This window comes from Equus quagga, chromosome 5 (genome assembly GCF_021613505.1).
Source record: "Equus quagga isolate Etosha38 chromosome 5, UCLA_HA_Equagga_1.0, whole genome shotgun sequence".
NCBI classification, from domain to species: Eukaryota; Metazoa; Chordata; class Mammalia; order Perissodactyla; family Equidae; genus Equus; species Equus quagga.
In genome coordinates, this window is record NC_060271.1 from 21,928,068 (window position 1) to 21,952,446 (window position 24,379).

The 24,379-nt window shown below is 33.5% G+C and overlaps 1 protein-coding gene across 5 annotated transcripts in view; it reads right to left on the reverse strand.

Moving 5' to 3' along the window:
• ZMYM4 (zinc finger MYM-type containing 4) overlaps window positions 1-24,379 on the reverse strand; it is a 168,097-nt gene that overhangs the window by 29,927 nt on the left and 113,791 nt on the right. For all 5 annotated transcript variants that reach the window (XM_046661886.1, XM_046661885.1, XM_046661887.1 and 2 more), the window contains 16 exons: window positions 19,168-19,252; window positions 18,671-18,926; window positions 14,438-14,612; window positions 14,117-14,329; window positions 11,427-11,577; window positions 10,812-10,927; window positions 10,108-10,383; window positions 9,784-9,934; window positions 8,796-8,968; window positions 8,083-8,233; window positions 7,407-7,547; window positions 7,033-7,070; window positions 5,986-6,130; window positions 3,672-3,790; window positions 2,582-2,753; window positions 363-416 (listed from right to left, as the gene is read on the reverse strand). In XM_046661886.1, the coding sequence (XP_046517842.1) occupies window positions 363-416; window positions 2,582-2,753; window positions 3,672-3,790; window positions 5,986-6,130; window positions 7,033-7,070; window positions 7,407-7,547; window positions 8,083-8,233; window positions 8,796-8,968; window positions 9,784-9,934; window positions 10,108-10,383; window positions 10,812-10,927; window positions 11,427-11,577; window positions 14,117-14,329; window positions 14,438-14,612; window positions 18,671-18,926; window positions 19,168-19,252 (2,416 nt within the window). The remainder of the gene's footprint in view (window positions 1-362; window positions 417-2,581; window positions 2,754-3,671; window positions 3,791-5,985; window positions 6,131-7,032; window positions 7,071-7,406; window positions 7,548-8,082; window positions 8,234-8,795; window positions 8,969-9,783; window positions 9,935-10,107; window positions 10,384-10,811; window positions 10,928-11,426; window positions 11,578-14,116; window positions 14,330-14,437; window positions 14,613-18,670; window positions 18,927-19,167; window positions 19,253-24,379) is intronic.

Genomic DNA, 24,379 nt, shown 5'->3' on the forward strand with positions numbered 1-24,379 from the left:
AAGCAAGCCCTCAAAATAAGATAGACTCTTGACATGTTCAGAAACCCTCCTGAACCTCTCAATACCAAAACTGAGATATGGTTGCTGAACAATTACCTAGGTACACTCAAGAATGAAGTGACTTGTTCACCACCTTCACAGAACTGGATTCATGTTCTTGGCACACACCTTAAAGTATCATCACACTTAATCCTCAAAACCAGTATCTGAGGTATTTTTCCTTATTCTCATTACAAATCAGCACACAATCACAGACATCTGATGCCCCCTACAAATAGCTAAAATTGCAAATACTTTATGAGTTTGTATTACTAACAGAGGACAGTACTTCTAAGAGCCAAAATATATTTACAATTACAAACCTTTCTCAAATATCTTGGTGTCTAGAAAGAGTTCCTGTTCAGAAGTTTGGGATCCTAAAGAAAAAGAAAAGCACATAATAAAACAACTCGTATCTACAGTCATGCATCACTTAATGACAGGGATCTGTTCTGAGAAATGTGTCGTTAGGTGATTTCACCATTGTGCAAACATCCTAGGGTGTACATGTACAAACCTAGATGGTATAGCCTACTACACAGGTAGGCTACACGGCGCAATCTTAAGGGACCACCTTTGCATATGTGGTCTATTACTGACTGAAACGTTGTTACGTGGTGCAGGACTGTGCACACAAAGCAAACTGCATCTCAAATGAAATGACTGCACTATATACATGAATCATTCTAAGGAACTCTAAGGACACAGCCTTCTTATGCAGAAAGAATGATTCACTAATAAAATCAGACATTAGTGGTAAATGCAGTTAAAAAAAATTATGACTGATAACAGTGGTTACACTTCTGGATAGCAGGATAAAAGAAATCACGGCAAGACAGACATTTATTTTGGATTTTAAACTCTCGTGCTATCAGAAATAACTGTCTTTTTTACCATGGTATGTACATATACACATACTATATTTATTCACAGACTGATAAATCTGCTTTAAATTGCTTTTTTCCCTCTAAAATATATCCTTTACCATTGCATTAGAAAGCCAGTAGACTTATAAGTTACATGAGCAATGAGCACATGAAACTAAACAGCAGACAGTTCTATCAATTACAGACTACTTTAAAAGTAAGAAGCTTAAGGATTCAAAGTATTAAAAAAAAACCAAGTTTTTTAAAAAAGTAACTGGAAAATTGCTTCTTTTCCCTGCAATCAAAGATTAGCCAGATCCCTTCAGTTGGAATTAATTTGTCTCCCCTATATGTTTCTAAACCATTTGATTTTACTTACACTATAGTGATTAAATATCTGTCTTGAAGCTTAGTTTTGAAAGTTCTTCTGTCTGACTCAATTATAGGCTAAGGCAAAGTCACAATATTTGTACAGAGAAAGCACTTGATAAATGTTAACTATTAATGTGAATGAAGAAGCCAACTTAAAATGAGGTTTATTGTCAGGAATTGCTTAAACTTCCAAACTCAGCATCAGAAGCTAGAAAATCAAGCACAGGACCAATATTCTAAGATACTGAAATCTACATATAAATGAGTCAGAATTATGAGATTATACACTAAAGAGTAAAATGAGACTAAAAACATCAGGATAATAACTAATAAGCTTTTTACCCATCTCTCAGAATATGTATAATTTAAAAGCTTACTGGCAACACAACAGAAAAGTTCATAGTAGTTTTTTCAAATGCTACAATGTGTGGAAAATCATCCAGCATTTATCGTGCAAAATCAAAACCCAGTGGCTAGCTTTACACAAACCATCACTGAAAAAAAGAAAAAATTGTCAAGAAAGAATTCTTTCTTGGCTTGTGAAAGAATTCTTTTTTGGCTTGTCAGTGATACACAGAAAGGCCTTTGTAAAAATTCACCTATGTATTTCAACTATCTCAAACATCTTCTCTCTCTCTTCTCATGGTTATGTCTGGTTAATATCATTTGCTTTGGAGTCAGACCTGCATTCACCTTCTGGTACCATCACTTCCTGATTGCATAATCAGGGCAAATATGATATACTATCTTCCGAATGAATAATCTGAAGTAAACAGTACCCCTCACGTGGGGTTGTTGTGAAGATTAAATAAGGTGATGCCATAGTGCATTTAGGACAATGCCTAGAGTATGGTAAGCACACAAATGTTAACTATTGTTATTATCATTACTCTCTACTCATAGAATGGGATTTATCTATCAGTCATTTTGAGCCAAATGTTTTCCATCTTAAGGTTCTATTTACATTCTACAAACATGCTGGTTATTATATAATAGGAATTCTTATCTGGGGACCATGGCTTTGAATATTGGGATAAAATCAGAAAATGATCATGAAACATGAATTTATAGGTTATTTTTCTGGAACCATTAAGAACTAAAAACTGTACTGAATATTGAGACTTATTTGCCTTGATAAAAAAGACAGAGCTTTCAGAGATATCAACAAGTTTAACGAATCCATAGACCTGGTATTTAAACACAAATAAAAGAAATACCTTGACTGCCCAATAGTTAAAATGACTTGAGTTACCTGAAAATCTGTGGGTGCGTTTTTTCTTTCTTTACTTTAAAATTATACCAACCTCCCTGGGACAGAGTCCTCTCCTTCTCTTCGTCTTCTGCCATCATTTCTGCCATCTCAAGGAGATCAGCTTCGAATGGATGGGAGGGCAGCTTTTCCTTAATGTCTTCAATACTCTCGGTGACTTTATCTTTGTTATCCATTGAGGATGGAATAAGCATAGGGACAGGCATCTGGAAGACCAAGGACAGACTGAAGAGTTTCTTAGGCAACAGGTTTGTCATCAAATCCATTATTTGTGAGATGATTTAAGTACTAAAATAAAAATTCAAGCTATTTCTATTGCTGATGACTAAAACAGTCTTGCTAGTTTGCTTTTATAAGACTACAGCCATTTAAATAAAAATACAATAAAAGCTTTTCTGGACATTCAGCAAATTTTGTCTCTGACTTCTCTAAAAGAATAATTATCTAACACATTTTTGTTTTGTTTTTGATTATATTTCTTGCTTAACATTTTCACACAACTGTTTCCCTTAAGAATTCAGTACCAAGGAAAAATATGCTTCCAATAAAAAATGAACACATTTTTCTTTAATAAAAAGTAAGAATCATGTAAATCATAGTATTCATCTTTTCATCTGTGCCAGAATCTAGGATTATAACATACACATAGTTTCTGATCTTTTTCTATTTGAGTGGTTGCATAGTGTACAAAACATAAAAAAGCTACACCAGGGTCAGCCCCAGTGGCCTAGTGGTTAAGTTTGGTGCTCTGTGGCCTGTGTTTGGTTCATGGGTGCAGACCTACACCACTCATCTGTTAGTGGCCATGCTGTGGTGGTGGCTCACACACACACAAAAAAAACAAAAAGGAAAAAAAGAGGAAGACTGGCAATGGATGTTAGCTCAGGGCAAATCTTCCTGAGGGGGAAAAAACCCAACTACATCATAGCTTTCTCTGAGAAGGCAGGGTACAAATAATGCCAGTCCTTTGTATGTGCCATATTAAGTAATACAGTAATATGGTAATAGCCAACCAGAGTCAGGTATATTTTACCAACAAGTGGAAAGTATTTTTATGGAGCTGTAAAACTTTAATTGAGGAAAATGTATACTAAATTAGTCTTAATCTCTAAATGATTACTCACTGGAACTGGAACTCCAAATGGGACTGGCGTATACTGAGTATAAAGATGAAGAGGTATGGGCACAAACACTGGTACGGGAACCGGCACCACAATGATCTGGGGCTGACTTGGAGTGTCTTCTAATGAAAAGAAAGTCACAAAAAAACAGAGGGTTAAAAACACTTTAACAAAAAATTTTTAAAAAGCATATACAGATTCGCAGTTCAAAAGAAGCGTAATCGATGACACAAGGAGTTCACAGAAAGGAGAAATAACTGAAGTAGCAAAGAAAGGCTTGAGTTTAGCACTAACAAAAAGTGGGCAACACAGTAATTGTCAATGATAAGATAAAATGAATGAAGGAGAGAATCTGGACAGATGAATGGAAAGGACTGAACAGTGACCTTAGAAGAGGGGTATGGAAAACTGTTAACATTAGTATGTAAGGTATGTTCAAGAGGAGACTGAGTAGGTAGAAGGGCCATTTTTGTGAGGCTATGATGCACATTTTTAAATCACTTATTGCAGATTGTGGGGAGCTACTACAGACCTATTAGCACTGAGTAATGTGATGAAAATGGCATTAAAAAAGATTAATTTGGCTGTCCTCTTAGCATGGAACAAAAAGTATACAAAGTGTAAAAGTAAGAGGCAATTACAATATGTAGAGCTAAGATGATGAGGGCCTGAACTAGGGTGGTTATGATACCTACAAAAAAGAATAAATATATACACCAGACATTCTAAGATATTAAAAAGATGAATCAAAACTTGGAAACTAATTTAAATATGAGTAGGGAAAAAATGAGAAGGATGGAAGATTCACTCAATTATTTAACAAGTACCTATAGAATCCTTTCTACATGTCGGAAAAATATGCTAGATAATTATAAAATCACTAATGAAGGAGAAAGGTAATGCTGGTGACAAGAAGGGAAAAGCTGACAATTTGACTAGGGTTAAAGGTAGGAAATAATATGGGATTTTACCACGGTGTTGTGGACATAAAAAAAAGTTACCTGATTAGAGATGTCTGATAACCAAGCTACATAATACTAAAGAAATCACTATTTATATAATTAAAACATAGGACTAAGTCATCTATGGCACTGTTATTCAATGTGGCCCATGGACCAGTAGCATTTATATTACCTGAGAGCTTGTAAGAAATATAAAGCTGCAGGCTCCACTAAATCAGAATCTACTTAATAAAATTCCCAAGTAATTCATATGCATGTTAATATTTGAGAAACATTGACCTAGCGGATAAGCTTCCAGATCTAGGAATCCAGGATTCCTTTCTAGTTTAAAAATTGTGAGACTTTTGGATGGCAGCATGAGGAGCTCCACAGACCCATTCCCTAGTGAAATAAGCAAAGCTGGTGAAAACTGTTAAAAACCTACCATTTAAACTCTTTGGAAACTGTCCTAAGGGCATACAGCAAATGTAGAAACATTTATTCAAGAAAATCTACTAAAAGACAGTAAGGACACTGTGAGTCTATGACATTTCATCCACCACCTGCTCCATAGCCCCTGCTCAGCCAGTTCAATTTGACAGAAGCTCCCCTCTGGGTGGGTGTGGCCAGGAGGAAGAGGCTCCTCTTCCTTCAGCTCCCAATCAAGGGTTACCATATCTCACACCAGCAGGACGAGGCCACCATCATTTCTCATCCCCTCCAACTCCAAGGTGAAGAGGTTAATTCTCTAGTGAGTGTAGCTGACAGGTTGGGGGCTCCCTTCCTCCACCCAGCTGCCACTCACAGGATAGAGGCCCTACTGCAGGAACTGCAGGCCAAGAATATTGGGGTCCCAGTCATCCTCACCCCTGATCACCTGTAGAGGAGAGATTCCACGCCAGGAGAGACAAGCTGAGAAGATCAGAGGCTAGCACGGTTGTCAGCATTAAAAGAAATAGCTCAGAGATTTTGCCTGGGGGAGAGGCAGTTCAAAAGAAAAGAAAGCCATGAGGCTCTCTCCAAAGGAACTGACTATTTGAAATAGTCTAGAAGATAACAGTTTCTCTTAATTAAAGCCCTGTCTATATTAATTCCAAAGTCTATGCTTACTCCATAATATTACACTGCCATTAATAAAGAAATTAAATGAAGTGCTCACAGTATGGTATTATCAATTAACTACCTTCTCTTTGCTTAACTCATTAAATCTCAGATGGTGAAAATACCTAACTCCCAGGGATGTTGTGAGACCTAGACTGGGCAATGTATATAAGCAACCAAACACATCACCTAGGAAATAGTAGACAATTAACGTAAGCAGATCCCATATTCCATTTCCCTAAAAAAACTGAATGAAGAAAGCACAAGGAACATACCTGTCTGGCATTCTTTGTTTTGAGTGTGTGGTTTGCAAGAGGTGGCTTTAGTCTGCGTGATGGGTTTGCACAATAAAGCTTTATTCTTCAAAAGTCTTGGAGGCTGGGAAGGCGGAAGTTTCAGAGCATCTGTTTGTGTACTTGCCTAGTAAAGAAAAACAAAGAGGTTTTTAAAGCTTATCATTAATTACAAGAAGTATTATAATTTCACAAGAAATACTATATTGGAATTACATGCAAGACATAGAACATATTCAACTACATATGTAAGAAATACAATTTTCCTGACATGTCAATAGCAATAAAGGACTACTGTGATAACTATATATTGACTCTGAATCTATCTAATTACCAGTTCTGTTTACCAAGAAAAATGCTATTTCTATTGTAAGACACTGTTGGTCAATAAGAATGTTGGCTGAGTTTAAAATGAGAACCGTAACTTCTCTACTGAGTTAGGTCTTAGAAGACTTAGTTTCAAGAAACTAGAAATAACTGAATCACTTAGGATCATTTAAGTAATTTGAAAAAACATGATGTGAAAGTTATTCTAGAGACCAGAAAACACTTTAGAAATGCCACTGTTCTAGTTATTAGTTTTTCTCATTATTTATTTTCTTCTTCTTTTAAGGGACAAAAGCAAAAAATACTGAGTAAAAACAAAAAGGAACGCTTATTCACAGCATAATCTGCATTGGGTGGGAAATAAACTACATTTTACAAATATGTTATTTATATGTTACAATCTGACTACATTACAAAATGCCCCAAAAACCTTTTATACCTGAATTCTGCACAATTTTTAAAAACCAACAACAACCTTCAGTAACTACATAGAGAGAGCAAGCACTCAGAAAAATGAAAGTACCTATAAGACTTACCTAAAAAAACAGAAAACCCTGTTCCTGAACAAAGACTAAATGAGCTCATGAAATTTATTTTATACAATAAAGAATAAAGGAGGGCAAATTAGCTTAGACATATTCATACTGCATAAAAATGGAAAATAAATACAGTGGCAATACCAATAAAAATAATAAAACTTACATCCCCAATGATTTTCGCTGTTACTGTTGGAACTGCACCTGATACAAATTAAAATATATATTTAGGATCTTACACAATTATTTAAACATTAGCATTAAAAGCTGATTATTGGACAATAAACACAAAGTCTTATAATAAAAACATGTATTATCTTAATTTAATTCAGAGGAAGACTAGCATCTAAAGTATAACATGAGAAAAAGAGATGTGGAATTTATGAAAACACAGGTTAATGCCCCAGCAGCCCACAGTGAGCCACCACTCTGAATATGAACGTGTCAAACATGTAAAAATGATCACTGATGAAAAAAAGACAGAGAACCACTGTATTTAACCTCAAATAGCTAGATAAATGCTTTCAAATCAAGCCATACCTTGTAAGACACTGTTAGAATTCACTGTGGGCTGAGCAGCAGGAGCACTTGCTAATGATACTACATTAGCTATAACTGGAGTAGAATCTTTTCTTAGAGATGGGGGCCCTGCTGAAGCAGCTGGCACCATGGAAATACTTGCTGATTAAAATAAAAATAAGAAAACCTCATGTGATTTATATGTACATATATAGAAAACATCTCAGGGAGGTTAAACAACACTTTCAGGTCAGAGTAAATTCTGTTGGAGCAGAGTCACTTCAATATTAACTAGGTTTTTTCCTATTTTTTAATTAGTGAAACTTAAAAGTATTTTATGTATTTTCTCTTGCGTAACCATGCATGTGGTATACTTAAAAATCCTTCTGATTTAGATTCTATGTCCTTTGTTATAGTTTCAAATCCTTTTTTAAGGAAGTCAATTACAAAACATTAACTGCTATTATTTCCCATAAAGTTCTTACAGAGTTTACTTGATTCAATATGCCCAGAGAAAACTGAACTCATGTTTACAGGGCCTTAATCTAGAGTGTTAAACAAAAAGAGACTTAAATGTTAATGTCATTTGAATAGAACAATACTTATGGTTCATGAAATTGACAACTGTTTAAAGTTCCCAGTCTGCAGAACAGTAGCTAGTACCTGGCACTGATCAAAGACTCAAGTTTAATTTTACCTGCATTGTTTTGTGAAGGTGGGTCACACATACTTTGCTGATTACAGAACATCAAGATACAAAGCAGGTTACAGAAATGTTTCATTTCTCCTCGCCATTTCAAGGACTCACTGAGTTTACCCTGTCGCTTACAACCATCACATTTGGCCATCTGAAAAAGAAACAGAAGACAGTAAAGGAGTAAGAAACAAATTATCTGTGGTCTGACAGAATAAAAGCAGGACACACATAACAAGTAAGGAAATTAACTTAGAATTTAGATAACAAAAAATGAAGGCTAACACTCCTAAAATGGTAAATGCTTATTTATCTATCAATAATTTTATACAAATATCACAAAAAAGTCACATTATAGAGACACCAATAAATAGTAATTAAAAAACATAGTGAAATGAAAATAAGATCTATCTCCCTCAAAGACTTCAGAAGACAAATTCATTTTAGTTAAATAAATGCATAAAATTAAAATTTTAAATATTTTAATGTCTTAAAGCTGATATGTCTTCTATAAGGAAATCAAAAACAAAAGGAATACAACTTCAAAGATATTAAAATTTTCTTAAGTCATGTATTAATACCAGAGGAGAACATAATACATTTAATATTTGAAAGTTTAAAATCATTAAATTGCCCTTTATACTACATGAAAGAATTAAAGAAGGGAATAATGTACACCCTAACTTGAAAAACCCAGGATTGTGAATTATATTTACCTGATAGAACAGAACTGTATACTTTGACATGCATTCTTCACAACAGAACTCTTCCACCTTCCCCCCCAAATTATTCTGTACCAATTTGGGAGACGTCTGTAAACAATAACTGCACATTTTACAATGATTTCCCCAGCGTTTTGCCAAGTCATGTTTATAAAGCAATTTGCAACCTAAAAACATCAGGAAAGATAAGATTAACATCAGGGAAAAATATGAACTATCTACATCTTTAAATGCCCTATAACAAAGTTTTCACACTTGGGTCCTCACCAATTAGTAGATCAAGAGATCAATTTAGAGGATCAACACTACCATTTTCTTCTTTTAAACAAAATAATACAGGATAGAAAATATTACAGTGCATTACATTTAGTAAAAGTCAGTTTTGTTTCATGAAACTTTTGTTTTATTCTAATATGTGATAATCTACTGGGTCACAATGTAAAACGTATTTCTTCTTTTGTATTGTGGTCAAAACTTTCAAAAGCCACTAGTTTAGGAGACTAATCTTGTACAGTTTAAGAATAAAACAAAACATTCTAAATATATAACATAGTTATATAAATAAAGAAGACAAGCTACCTTATATTAATTTGCATATTCAGATCATTTATATTCAGAACTGTAATGGCTGTATAAGACAATAATGAAAGTATAATCTTAGGATGCTACCAAAATTTAAAAATTCTCTTTAGAAATAAGTGCAAGAACTAAAAGATCCCTATCAAATTGATAACATTAAATGTTTTTCACATCATCACCATCTTCTGAAATACACTTTGAGGATCTTCTCCTTCATTTTAACATCTATATAATATGAAGGATTAGATCAGCAAAGAGTGAACCAAGTGTAAATGAAACAAAAAGGCTTTGGTGTTATACACAAAGGATAAAATAGATAAACTTACATAGTAACAGCTTAAATCATCAACTACTTTTAAAACAACTAACATGCTCAGTAGGTAAGATAATCTTCTGTCTTTACCTTCACTACAGAACGACTTGTCAGCACCTGAGAATCGCACAGTCTCCTTTACAATTTTCTCAATTTTACAATATTCACACATTGCCATTACATTATTTATTTTCTTATATTCATCAGAACAATTCTTGCCACAGAACTGAAACATTTTACCCTGCAAAGAAATGATCATTGAGTACTAATTAAACATTTGGTTTATCTTATGGAAATCCTTATCCTTCTTACTTCCAAAACAAATAGTGGAATTTTGAGAGATGAAAAGCCAGAAATAATATTACAGATAGACCAGTTTATACTCAAACTTGGTATCATGATCCTATACTTTACCTTATAGTCAAGAAGTTCTGGTTTTGTGGCAAAAAGACGGTTACAGTGCTGACACTTGAGTTTTACAACACTTCGTGCAAAGCCAACGTGCTGGGATTGGGCAGCAAGTCGCTGGAGCCCAGCTGCAGCAGAGCTACTGATGGAGGTGGGAGAAACAGCAGAGGAGGTACCTCCTCCTGCTGACACTGTTGAACCTGTGGGGATGCTTACAATTACTTGGCCCTGAGATAAGGGCACTACTGAAGAATTCATTCCTGCTGGTTTGTTGAACAAATTCTGAAAACAAACAAAAAGATCAATCTAATTATTTGTTCAAAGTAAGGACTGAGCACCTAAGTATGCCAAACACTTAAGACACATTTGTGAACAGGCAAAACTGCTGCCTTTGAGCAGCTTATAATTCAATGGGGGAAGTGTTATTTATATCCAAAAAAATAAAATAATTTAACTAATAATCTTCTTTAAAAATAACATCCTCCCAATAGATAATCTAGGTAATAATCTAGGTAATAGTAGCACCATTTAATTTTACAGAAGGTAGTTAAGTGATATGCCTCCAAATACAGGAGGAGTTAAAGAATCCAAGTTTAATAGAACTGAGACAGAAATTTAACAATCTAGGCAGTAGCAAACACCTAATAAGTTTACATTACTATAGTAGGCAACTCACTGACTGGAGAAGAGGAAGATTCCTGAAGCCATACCTGGAAAGCTACCACACAACTGTAGCTGCAGAAGTTGCGTATACTTCCATCTGACATGGCTAGGTGATACTGAGGGATTGCTGAGGTTTTACAACTGTTACACTGAACTTGTACACCTTAGCAAATCAAAATAAAAACTAATGAGTAATATGTACAAATGTGCATAAATATGAGAAAGTAAATAAGTATTATGCAATATATGAAAATTCAAGGGTCAGGTCAAGTTCCAGGAACTGAAACTAAACTCAATCACGTCACATATAGGCAAAAACTATCTTAACATTAACAATATTTCTTTTAATTTAAAGTAGTCACAGTCTAGCGTGAAACTACAAAATAAATAAACCTTGAAATAAGTCAGGTGTGGATAAAGAAAACATATTAAAGAAGCCATAAGGAATTCTTTTGGTAACAGGGAAATGCACAAATAGGAAGCAAGTAAATAAACATAAAATAAGCAAAGTAATAGGTGATATTTTACAAAACGGATCTGAAATGTTTTAAATTTGCCTTAAAAATCAACTAAATCTGAACAAAAATCTGTACTATAAAAACAAAGCAATAACCATAATTTTTTTCAACTTATATTTATGTAGTTTATGAAACCAGTATTACCTGCAGAAGTAACCATTTTAACTCTGTAAGCAGATAAGCAATTAACAGAACAGAAAAGCTCTGTCTTTCCCAAGCTATTGGTATTTTCAATCATTTCTGCTGAGGATCTCAATGATTTGCAAAGCGCACATGGTGTAATTTTGGCTGATTTCTATTAAGAAAATAAAATAACATTCATTTTTACCAAATTACAAGTAAAAGCATAATTCTTTGAAATGTTTATACTTAACACTGAAATATTTGAAATATTTTAAATTTGTGACTTTCAAACTTTTATGATTACAATCCTCAGTAAGAAATAAATTTTACAAAGTGACCCAGTACACACATAATTCTGAGGTTTTGTGTTTGTGTATTATACATGTATGTGTATAAAACTGAAAAAAGTTTCATAATACATATTATGATAACATGTGATGCACTTTGATATTTTCAATTCTATTCTATTTCATTAAAAAATGATGCTGGTCACAACCTAGCAATTAATTTTGGGATTTATTAATTGGTTGTAACTATAGTTTCAAAATACTATTTCAAAAAATTCCACAACAGGGAATTCATGCTTTTACAGTATCCTAAAAACTGGAAGAAGCTCCCCACAAAAGGTGCTATATATAACAATAAAATGTGAACTCAAGGAAATTAATAAACTTATTAGAAAATCCCTTGTCAAATACTCTACAATAACAAAGCATACTGTAAGCAATAAAGTGGGAGCAAGCTCTGAATACCATAGGCATCCATATCTAAACAACCAAAGAGTCTGTTATCTTAAGTTCACACTCAATCAGGAATTCAGCAGCAAATAATGCTAAATACTATTAACATGTCATAGATTCAGGATAATTTATAAAGTATATCCAGCACCCATTAAGAGATTTTAAGATCTCCATTCCCTCTTCAAGGATAAATTGTTAGATTTGGTACTAAAACAGGTACATGCTAAAGTGAACACATTCCTGCATTTTGGAATGTCTTCTATATCTCCAAACCTATTTCTCCTTTCCTCATCCATCAAGACTGCAAACACAAACTTAATTTATAAGAATTAGGTCAAGAGTTATCTCTGTCAAGTTTTTGCTGACAGTCTCATCTTGCCCTATCATGTAGAACTGTGCCCCACTGTACCCCTTAATACTTCTATTACAGTATTTCTACTCAGTTATATGTCTATCTCCCCTAGGACACAGGTAGCCACTAGAAATAAGAATCATACATCTAATGTTTGTTGAATGAATTATACATGAGGAAGAAAAGAAAGTAGCAAAAATGACCATCTTCGATGGGCCAGGTTCTATACGAGGCGATTTCTCACTCTTCTTCATATAATCCTAAAAACAGCCCAGTAACATAGGCAGTATAATACCCATTTACAGATAAGAAAATGGACTCAGGGAGTTTGCTTTCCCCAATGTAAAATTCTATTTCAATAGAAAGTCTAGGAATCAAACCAATATCTGCTTTATTTCTAAACCCAAATTCTTTCTCTATATCATAATACATATTAATACGTGAGAAATTTCATAGGTATTGGCCAAATTATAAATACATCTAAAATTAAGATATCTCAACCTATTTCTCCCTTTTGTGGAATATGAACCATCTTTCAATGGACTCAACCCAAGTAACTTCTAGTACTTGATATAATGTCAGAAAAATAGTCTTTTGGATAAGGACAAAGCACATGAAAATACTGGGGTTTTTTTTCCTTATCAGAGCAAAAACATGGTGTTTCTAAAGGAAGGAATAAATAGTAAAGCGAAGCCCTTTTAACACGTTTGCATATTAACAAGAAATAAATGGAAACACTGTATAATGTTTAAAATCCCAAACTCATTGCAAAGTTTTAAGAACAATGTTTTTAAAATTTCCCAATTAACATTATTAAATTCACCAATTTTGCTAGACTGTATAAAAATTCACTACCCTAACATAAAGAATGATCAGCAAATGCACTAAACAGGACGGCATTGTAAAATTAAAAACGTAAAAAGTTCTTAATATTCCTTTGGGTTTATCAACTTTAAAATCTAATTTTTGATTAAAATTACTAACAAAATTATAAACCTAGTACAAAAGTATAGAAGATATTTGTCACACAGAATTCAACTAATTCATCCTCTATAAATCTCACCAATTCACAAAATAACATATAACCCACATTTATTTTTTCTTATTTCATGAAGAAAAGAAAAAAACCTGTTAAGCAATTAGTGGTAAGATTTTTATTTTCTGAATTGCCATTTCAACCATATGGATCTGATTTCAAGAATACATACGCAACTTGGACCTTACCTTATCAAATAAAAAAGTATATATAGGCAAACCAAAATATATTTCAAAGATTAGAAGGCTATACACCAAAAGGATGGGATTGGGTATCTCTGGGAGATGCATTATTTCTCTTCTTTGTGCTTTTCTATATTTTCAAAAACATGACTCATATTTGAAATAAAAAAGCCATACCCTAAAAACACATATTGCAAATGCATGAATAAAAATATACATTACTTACAAACCTCTCTAAGAGTTTTTTAATACGCATTTGACAAATACTATTTATATGTAAAAAATATTAAGCTAATAATAAGATCTTAATATTTTTGTGACATTTTCATAAATAATTTCTACCAAAAGTTTAGATCCTCCTGAAATGAACAAAGATATCAGGATTAAATATGGTCATGTACCTGCTTATATGCTGTGACACACGTTGAACTACAAAACTTCTTAGACTGTCCCTCTATCTGAAGCATGTGGCATTGTCCAGAGCCACTATAACAGTAACCCCCACAATTCTCACAACAGTTCATGGTGAGGTTGTTAGCAGAGCGAAACTTAGAGAAGCAGGCATCACTGCAAAGTTTATGTACCACATTCTGGTAATTAACTTCATGCCGAATCTAGAATTAAAAAATAACAACATACAAAACAAGCAGAGATTATCAAAAGCTGTTCTTTAAGTACAAACATTAGACCCCTCCTCCCAATAAAGCAAAAAGATAACTTACAACAGCATTCTTCTGACACATGCTGCATTTGGTTGAAATGCTATTCGTATTTATGGTAACAACAGGTTTTCTTTTCAGTTCATACGTCGACAAACATGACTGACTGCAAAAATCTTTACTTGTGGTGGTATTTTCAAACTGGGCACTGATCACATCCTTTGGATTTAAAATGTCTCTAAAGATGATAACAAAGATAAAATAAGCCATGGTATATTCATTTTTTTCCTTTTCATGAGCTAAAATAATCAAATAAAACAGAGGCAATTGCATAGTAGGGAAAGGGCATTGATACTTAAGTCAGAAAACCCGGGTTTTCTTGGATAGCTGATAAACTGCTTTGATCCTTAAGTTCTGCTCTATAAAATGAACTAATACATGATTTACTTCATAAAACTGTTCTGAGAATTGGTATATTTCAATATTAAAAAGAAATATATCAAATTGTTATTATTCATTATCTCTAGTAGTTGGAATTATAGGAGATTTTAATTTTCTTCTTTAGGCTCTTCTGTATTTTCAAAATATTCTTTAAAAACACTATACTCAAAAATTTTAAAAACCACAGTCTTTTAAAAGTAAAAATACATTTCAAACTACACAATGTATATTCTAGCATGGCTATATAAAATCGAACATTTACCTAACTAATTTACTTTGTAAGCCTTAGTAGCAAAGGCAGTGAAGATTAAAACTCTTATGATTAAGGCTCCCTACCACTCCACGCCTTATCCCACCCCCAAATCAGTCTTCTTATATAGCCATTTATCAGAAAGTTTATGTGTAAACCACTTTAAAAATCAATTTTTAAAAATACCTCAATGAAAATTCCTAAACAGTGTCTCTCTCCCATGGGTACGCACTCACATAATAGTAAATAAACTGTTTTATATTCATTCCTGCATCTTAACCAGATTATACCACTAGAGTACTTTTTAGAAACAATTACAAATATCTCCGCTTCAATAAAAGATAATGGGAATCATCCCAAGGAACACTTGATATTGTACTATGCTGTAATACATAACTCCTTACCTCATCTTTTATACTTAGTAGCTGCAGACTGCTCTACTTTCTGCATTTTTTTGCCTTTACAGTTTTTTTTTTAGGTTTTAATGTATTTCATTTATATAGGTATTTATTGAGCAGTCATATTGAGCCAGGCACTAGCTAAACCCTGTGTCAAGGCACAGCACAAACACGCACTCAAGGAGCTCACAGTATGTTGGGACAAATAGAAAAATGATATATAAAGTACCGTAACAGAAGCATTCTTAAAATATAAAAGTATAATAATTTTGACATAGATATGTATAATGTACCATAGAAACAGAAATGAAGAAACAATTAACTGAGACAATACGTGACATGAAAGGCTACCCAAAAGAAGGTGACACTTTAGCTGGACCTTAAGTAGGAGTTCTCTAGAAGGTTAAGGAGATAAGGGATGGGGAGCAGCATGGATCAAGGCAAAGGAAGCATAAAAGTAGGTATTTCTCACTGCTCTCAGTATGTTTAGTGTCCAATTACGTCTTATTGTAGTAGATTATATTTTATGCCAGAATGAGGAGTAATCTCACTCCAGATAGTAAAAATTCAGAAATGGTACAGACAATTCTTAAACAGTTACATCTTTGAGTGCCATTACATCAAGAAATCTGATCTTTCTAACAGTATTAACAAATTACCCTCCAAATTACCTCTTTTATGTAGGATTTGAAATAGATTTTTAAAAACATATTGTTAGATCCCTATTACTAAGGAAACCTAAAAATTAAACAATGATTAGTCAAAATAAATTAAGAGTTTAGATTAAATTCAAGATGCTAAGAGATATGGTTAATAAAAGATTAAGAAAAACAGAACTGTTACTCTGAACAGCTAATGAGATTCTTTCAACCTAAGCAATCCTGCTATATTTCTACTGGTCTATAAAAATAGCAGTAGCTGTTTGGAAAAAAATCTTTTCTATCTCCATCTACTAAAATTAAATTGAAATTTTTCTTATAGGGATTGACTTACAAATTAAACCTGTTTGACTACATGGACTATCTGGGGCGAAAAGATGCATGTGCCAAAATTAACCAGCTATGTGATACTGAGGAAATCTCTTAACTTCTTTGAACCTAATTTCCCTACAAATTCAACAATTTTATAATCAGATAAACGAGACTATCCCAAACTCTTGTAATGACTGTGTAAGTAAGGAAAAAAAAAGGAAGGAAAGGTAAAACAGTGAAAGGGAGATGAAAGAGTAGTTCAAAAACTGAAATGGAGCACAAGGAAAACAAGACTGATCAACGAGAGAAAAGGGTATTGGATAAAATGAGAAAAGGGGAAAAGTAAGACAGAAAATGAAGAAGAAAAAGCTGAGGCAATAGGCAAGTAAGCAGCACCTGAGAGAAGGACAGAAAGGGGTGAATGGAAAAGAACAAGGGATAAGATAAGGGTAACAGAGTAAGTGAAAAAAGAAGTAGAAGAGTTAAGAGTCAAGGAATGACAGGTTGAAAAAATGGAAAATTTATGAAGACAAAGCATAGTAAAAGAAGAAAATGCAATCTTAAAGAATAATTGAATTACATACAATCAAGACAGAGAAAAGATCTGACACACAGGTGAAAATGATCTATCTCCAGACAACGCTAGGCAAACTAGAGACCAAAGGCATATAATAAATTTAGATGAAAAGAACAACATGTATGGACAAGAATTTAAAAACACAGAAAGAGGGCACACATCTTAAAACTTCTTTGAGTTTTGTACAGTCATTTTGAAACCTACTGATAAATCTTTGAAAGAAGTCTCTATGACTATTATTATGAAAGGAGAAATACCACTGAAATTTTAGAAAGTGCTGATCCCTAAAGTAAGAATTAAATAAAGAAGAAAAATAAGTTATGTGAAATTATTTCATGGAGAAAGAGGAAACAAAACAATCCCTATAAAAATTATAATCTGCAAGTTGATTTAATCATAGAATCTGACGAATATACTAGAATATAAAAATTAGACACGTGGCATATAAGTATTCAATTCTTTTTTTTTGGGTAAAGATTGGCACCTAAGCTAACAACAGTTGCCAATCTTTTTTTTTTCTGCTTTTTCTCCCCAAGTCCCTCCAGTACATAGTTGTATATTTCAGTTGTGCATCCTTCTAGTTGTGGCATGTGGGACACCGCCTCAGCTTGGGCTGCCGAGCGGTGCCATGTCCATGCCCAGGATCTGAACCAGTGAAACTCTGGGCCAGCAAAGCAGAGCACGCAAACGTAACCACTCGGCCACAGGGCCGGCCCCTAAATACTTATTTTTAAAAGCATGTTTCATAATTCAAACAGTATAAAGAAGTCTATTTTTGATAAATTAAACTTGAAACATAAAGAGATGTGTATATAAATAACTAAATTCAAAAAAAACTTCTAACTATATTCAAATTTCTTTTAAGTCTCTTATCTATATGCCTTTTTCCAGTAGAACCAGAAAGGGGAGTATCTTTCTCCCTTGTCAGACAAAAAGGGCAGCATCCATGTGAAGAGCTAAACACAAATACCTAAACTAATAAATCATGGTTTGAGCAGCTTAACAATAGAGGCCAAAGTGTTTCAGAACAAAAGCATTATTCATCTTTTTCTGACTTAAACAGTTTCTAACAATCACTTTATAAAATTAGCCAAAATTAGTTCATATTCCTCAAATATATCAGGATGACCTTATTATCAATTCTGTAATCCTTGTATTGATGAGTCTAAGGTCATACTTTTTTATTAAACACTAAAATGGAACCTCTGAGGTAGATCAGAGATATTGGAAAGATAAAAATATATATACTAGAGTCCATTTAAAGTTAAGGTATTAAATGAATTCCAATTACGTAACAGGAAACATAACTTTAGATATCTGTTGGATTTAAGTATCTACTACCTACAGTTACAAGATAAAATATTGTGGTCTTATAATCCCCCAAATGGTGTAGTTCTTGTTTTATAAAGCATTTCAACTAACAGGCATGGTTGGTTTCAAAAACCTCTCTTAATATGTAAAAGATTAATAAGTTAAAAGAAGCTGAGCACCTGGCATCCAGAAAGACTGAAAGCAGCAACAACATGTTGGTATAAATAATGTGATATTTCTCAAAAAACATGGAAATATAGAAAATTAAACAATACACTGATAAGAACAAAGCATCTTAAAAGAAAGGAAACCAACAAAGAAGATAATTTAGAAGCAATTCTGCTATACTTTGAGCAACTTGAACAAGTTTTCTTGGTGGGAGGAGGCGGTGGGCGGGCAGGTGGAACCGTGTATCCAGTGAGGCACAGTGTGGAGCAGAAGAGCTGAGTGGACCCTTTCCTCTGATAAGCAGTTTGCCCCTTCTGGAGGATTTTTTTACAACCAGAACAGGAAACTCGAACAGCTGTGGCTGGAACTGAAGGAAGCATTTTATTCATGCCAGATGATGCCAGTGAAGGCTGAAAGCCAGTAGTCAACTGTGGAGCTTAAAAAAAAATTGAAAGAAAAAACATTTTACTTTTTACCATGAATTTTAAGTGTGCATCCTTCCTTTCTCTTCTAGAACTAGTCTTGACACTCAACACTAATTATGCAATATACAATTACAGCCATTCTAAATGGGCAGAGAGAACTGTCTACTTTACTAATACAAATAGATATTTCCTTCTCACTCATACTGGTCAGAATAAATAAACATGATTCATTTATTCAGTTCTTTTTCTTACCAAGAGGACTGCCACTGACTGAAAACACAGCACTAATTTTCAGTTCCCCCTCTTGAGTTTTTTGCTGTTGGCCATGACTATACTCCTTTAAGAAAGAAAATAAATACATACAGAGAAGAATAAATACAATGTTATCTTAAAAAACCCAGACATTCAAGACATTTTACTATGGCTATATAGGTGTGGAAAATATTTACTACATTAACACTAATAAGAAATAACAGCAAGCAGTCATTGCAATAAGGGTATCTTTGTATACGCTGAGTGAGTAAGAGGCATAACATGAAAGTTAGCTATCTAATTAGCTTGCAGCACTACCAGATATCTACAATTATTTTTGAAAAGTCTTAATATTATTACAGTAGTTTAAGTTGCTATTTATCTATTATAAAAGTAATACACACTCACTATATAAAATTTAGACAAGTAGAAATAAGAAAAAAATTGTAATCATATTTCCATAACCCCAAAACAACCACTGTTATTCTTTCGGTAATCTTTCCAGTCTTTTCCCCTCCTGTATTCACAAGTTTTCTTTCTTTATATAGCTGTAATTATACTGAACATACCATTCTTATAAAATGATTTTTTGATCACTTGAATCAACTGAACATTTGAATATGATTACATATTACTCCAAAATAACTTCTAGTGGCTAAATATCAGTGTTTTGTAAGTTGGAGTCCAAGAATCCCTGATGTCTACTGATGTACTCTAGGGAGCCTGAGAATTCTAAAAGAATATAAACTTCCTTTATTTCACTGATTTTTTTTAGTGAATGTAAACATATTCTAGTCATGAATAACCACACATAACTGAGTTATACTACAAGTTTTCAGCGCTGTTTGCTTTTACAATTATATTACTGCATTGTGAAACCCCTAAGTAGTAGATTTAACTTTCAATTTATTGTTTACCACACTGAAACTTATAAAACGCTGTAAGACCTCTAGACCTCTTATTGTTGGAGTTCTCAGGATACTCCATTATACACACTTTTTTGTGGTGAGAAGTGTCTGTACATTAGTCAAGTTTGAGAAATACTGATATATATTGTTTAATAGACATAGCAGATTACACAGGGATAACACTAGGGTGAGGTAAGAGAGGCAACTGCCTCAGGCACAAAATTAAGGCACCAAAAATCTCAGCAATCAAGATAAATAATTTAATGCCATTTTTAAAAATCAAAAATGCAAAACTCCATGATGAACAAAATACCAAAACTTTAAATGACTAAAAACAGGATCAGTATTACTGATTTTTCCTTTGGCCTCAGTCCCCAATTTGATGGCCACGAAGGGCATTAAGATTTAGAACCACAACCCAATGTTGGTCCATTTGTTTCCACACATTTGGTATTATCAGTAATACCATGATGAACGTCTTTGTGAATACTCATACTCTTATATTTGGGATTATTTCCTAAGGAAAAGATCCGTAAAGTAGCATTACTGGGTAAAAAGGTACATAGTAAAGATTCTTAACACACAACTACAAATTGTTTTAAAAAAGAGATCTTAGTTATATTTATTCTAGCAATTTGTGAAAAAAACCATTTAAAAGTCTTTTCCCATTATTGTTTCATTTTGAAATTTTTTTAATCTCCATTTACAAAAAAGGAATATAATGTAACAATATTAACCCTTTGTTATCAACATTTCCTCAATACGTACTTTGAGTTAAAATTTTCATGTACTGAAGTTTCCATGTTTATGCCAAAAATCTGACAGTTTTTACCTTTGGGATTCCTTCTATTTCTTACAAAGTTCTACTTCCACAACAAATACTAAGAAAGTGGCTTCACTGTTTATAATACAGTCCTTTAACTGGTTGGCAAACTTTATCTGCAAAGGGTTAGGTACGAAATATTTCCTACTCTGCAAGGCCATACTATCAAAATCACTCAACTCTGCCCTGGTAGAGCAAAAGTACCCACAGAGAATATGGAAATAAATGAAGATGGCAATGACTCAATAAAACTTTATTTACAAAAATAGTGTTCAGAAAAACAAAAACAAAACAGAAAAAGAGGGCAGGCTGAATTTGGCGTGCTGCTGCTAATTTGCCAACCCCTGCTTTAATCTATCTGGGATTGATTTATTTTGATGTATGATGAGTATTTTTCTTTTTCTTTCTCCGAATAGCTGGTGAATTCCTTCCATTCACCATTAACATATCAAATTCCTTAAAAAATGTCTCTTTTGTAGCAATCTATTGTGTATCATTATCAGCCTGACTAATCTTATGGTATCACATTATCCTAATGAAAATAATTGTGGGATGTTTAACCATTTAATAGAGTTTGCCACTGTCAACCTCTCTTAACTACTTTTTAGAACATATGTGTAACATCTGCGTGTTTGCATGCCTATTCATGCTTCTTCAAAACATCAGAACCTATTGATATTTTCATCAGAATTGAATCAAAACTATATCTTAATTTAGGAATAACTGATATCTTACACATTTTTTAAAAAGTCTCTCCATTCACTGAAGTTGTCTTTTATCTGATATACATACTTTTTAGTTACTTTGGTGTTGGGAATAGTACATCTTTTCATCACATTATCTAACTGGGAAACAACTGATTTACAGAAATAGTTCTATCTTTTAGATAAATAAAATCCAACTAGCTACTCCACTAAACTTTTCATGAATTCTATTAATTCTCTAACAAAAATTCTTACCAGCAAATGATGATAATTTTGTCTCCCCTTTTCCAATATCTCTTCTAATTTCTTTAACATGTATTGGGTTGAAAATCCAACAAGAGTTAAATAAGGCTGACATCAGTAATTTGTGTTCTTTTAGTAATTATTAACAGGTTTCCATCACATTTTACTTTTAAATTCAATGACTGTTATTGATCTGAAGCAGATATTTCCTTACCATGATCAAGAGAGTATCTATTATAAGAAATGCATAATGAATTACATGAGACGTCTTTTGGTATCTGTACCACTATCTATATAGCCTGACTGGCATACTTTAATGGTCTCCAGTCAGCTCTCTTTCTTTCTGTGACAGTGATTCCAAACTTCTGATACATTCCTGAAGCCTTAAGTACATATTACTTATGTAATATAGTAAACTAAAGTATACATCTTAAGTACTCTGCTTATACACTCCACAACACCTTCAAGGCAGAATTATGTTTATGTTAGTATTCCCCCCAACAAGGACTAATTTTACAAATATTTAAAAACAAATAAATAACTTGAAAAGTGAAACTCTGATGACCCAAAAGCTTTCACAAGTGGAAAAAGAGGTGTCAAAAGAAAACAAAAAAATCCTTTACCAACACCTTTATTTTCTCTTTGTTTACTATAAAGGAAGGTCCATATCAGTATCCCAAGACAGTATTTTAAAAATGAAGAATCCAGTTCCTATAGCCAAGTTAACTGACACGGCCCAAAAAAAGCCCCAACATTCAATTACTGCATTCTACTTTCCAAGGCTGTACTGACTCCCTATTGTGACAATTAATTAATTTGCCTTCCCATCCTAATCCATTTACTTAAATGAGCGATTACAGATTAGCTCCCCTTTTATTATGAGAAAAAACAAAAGAAAAAACTCATGATTCACTAATATTTACTGAATTTCCAGCTTTTAGAACCTACAGAGAAAAGGAGAAAAGGAAAAACAACGTCTCTGGCTCTTTAAAGTTTCTATTTTAAAACCTTCTCTAGGCATTTTTAAAAATTAAACATCTTTTATTTATAAAAAGATTGGTAGACTAATAATAATAAGACCTTGATCATGGCCCCAGATTGGCTCCTTCCTGACCATATGGCCTTGAGTAACTAACTTAACCTCTGTGAACTTCAGTTCCCTCATCTACAAATAGATTTAATATCATCTACTCTGGCCTTCTTATATAGGAAGATGAAACAATATAGTACATGTAAAAGCATCTGAAATTGTAAAAATACTACAGAAAATATTATAGTAACATGCAATAGGATTTGAAAGGAGAAGTGAAACTGGGAGGCCAAATGATGTTATGGTAGTAACAGAGGCAGGAGGATGACAACTGGCAAACCCAGAAAATCAAACCTGAAGAAATAACCCAGAGCAAACGGGTAGAAGTAGTTAAATATATATATGCATATTTCAACACCTTAGTCATTTACATGGGAAAGTAAAGAAATTAAGACCAAAATGAATTGTGTAAAAAGGAGAATTAGGAAGTGAGCTGAAAGCAAATCTACAAGTTATGCAAAGAGAAAAGCCATGGGAGTTTTGAGAAGGTGCAATGAGCTAAAGCTATGATCTTCTTAAACCATGAGAAAAGTTACTACTAGTAATTGATGGTCAAAAGTAAAGGCTGACGAAAAATGTTAAATCTAGCAGTATTTTATGAGAGTTAGGTTAACGCTACTGTTTTAGAAACTATGAAAATAAAAGGCTGGAACTCCCTTTTCCAGTCTATGGGAAATGAATAAGAGAGATAAAGCACAGTATTGAACAGCAAGGAATACAGACTTCTAGTTGTCATAGGGGAGAAATATCTAAAAGAACAGGACAAGGAAGAAGGGAGAAGAGGAGGGAAAAGGGGAGGGGAGGGAAGAGAAAGGGAAAATGAGAAAAAAGAAAAGAAAGAGTCAGGTATGTATAGTTTAAGATGAAGTTCCCTGAGGAATTTCTAGAAGAATTATCAAAGGTCTGATCCTACAGGATTGGTGTAGCTGATAACAGAGAGGACTTCTCAGAGAAAACCTAGTTTCAACTACTCACACGTTAGTACTGCCTTATTGTGGGATCAGGATAAAGAATGCTTCTAGACCTTATGCCCAGGACCTAAAACACATTCCTGCTTGGTTCTCAAGAGTCCAATCAACCAGATGGTGAGTCTTTTGGGAAGTTCTTCTCCACAATCATGATGAAACTTCATATTTGGCATTTTATAACACAGTATTACACTTTGAATTGTATATAAAAATGTAGGTGTTTCTATGCCCTGACAGTTCCATCCTATTGGCATTCTCCAGCCATCAGAACCTCTGATTGTTTTCAAAACAGTAATATAAATAACCCTTCCTAATGCTCTCTTCCCCCAGTGTGTTTCATCTTTGCTATAACTGCCTTTCCATCCTAGGGAAAGTGTCACTGGGTCATGTTCAGAGAGAAAGTGATGCCTTTGGTATCCTGCCAGCATTACGATTTCTCATGATTTCCCATGTCCACCCTGCAGCATGCAAAGGGA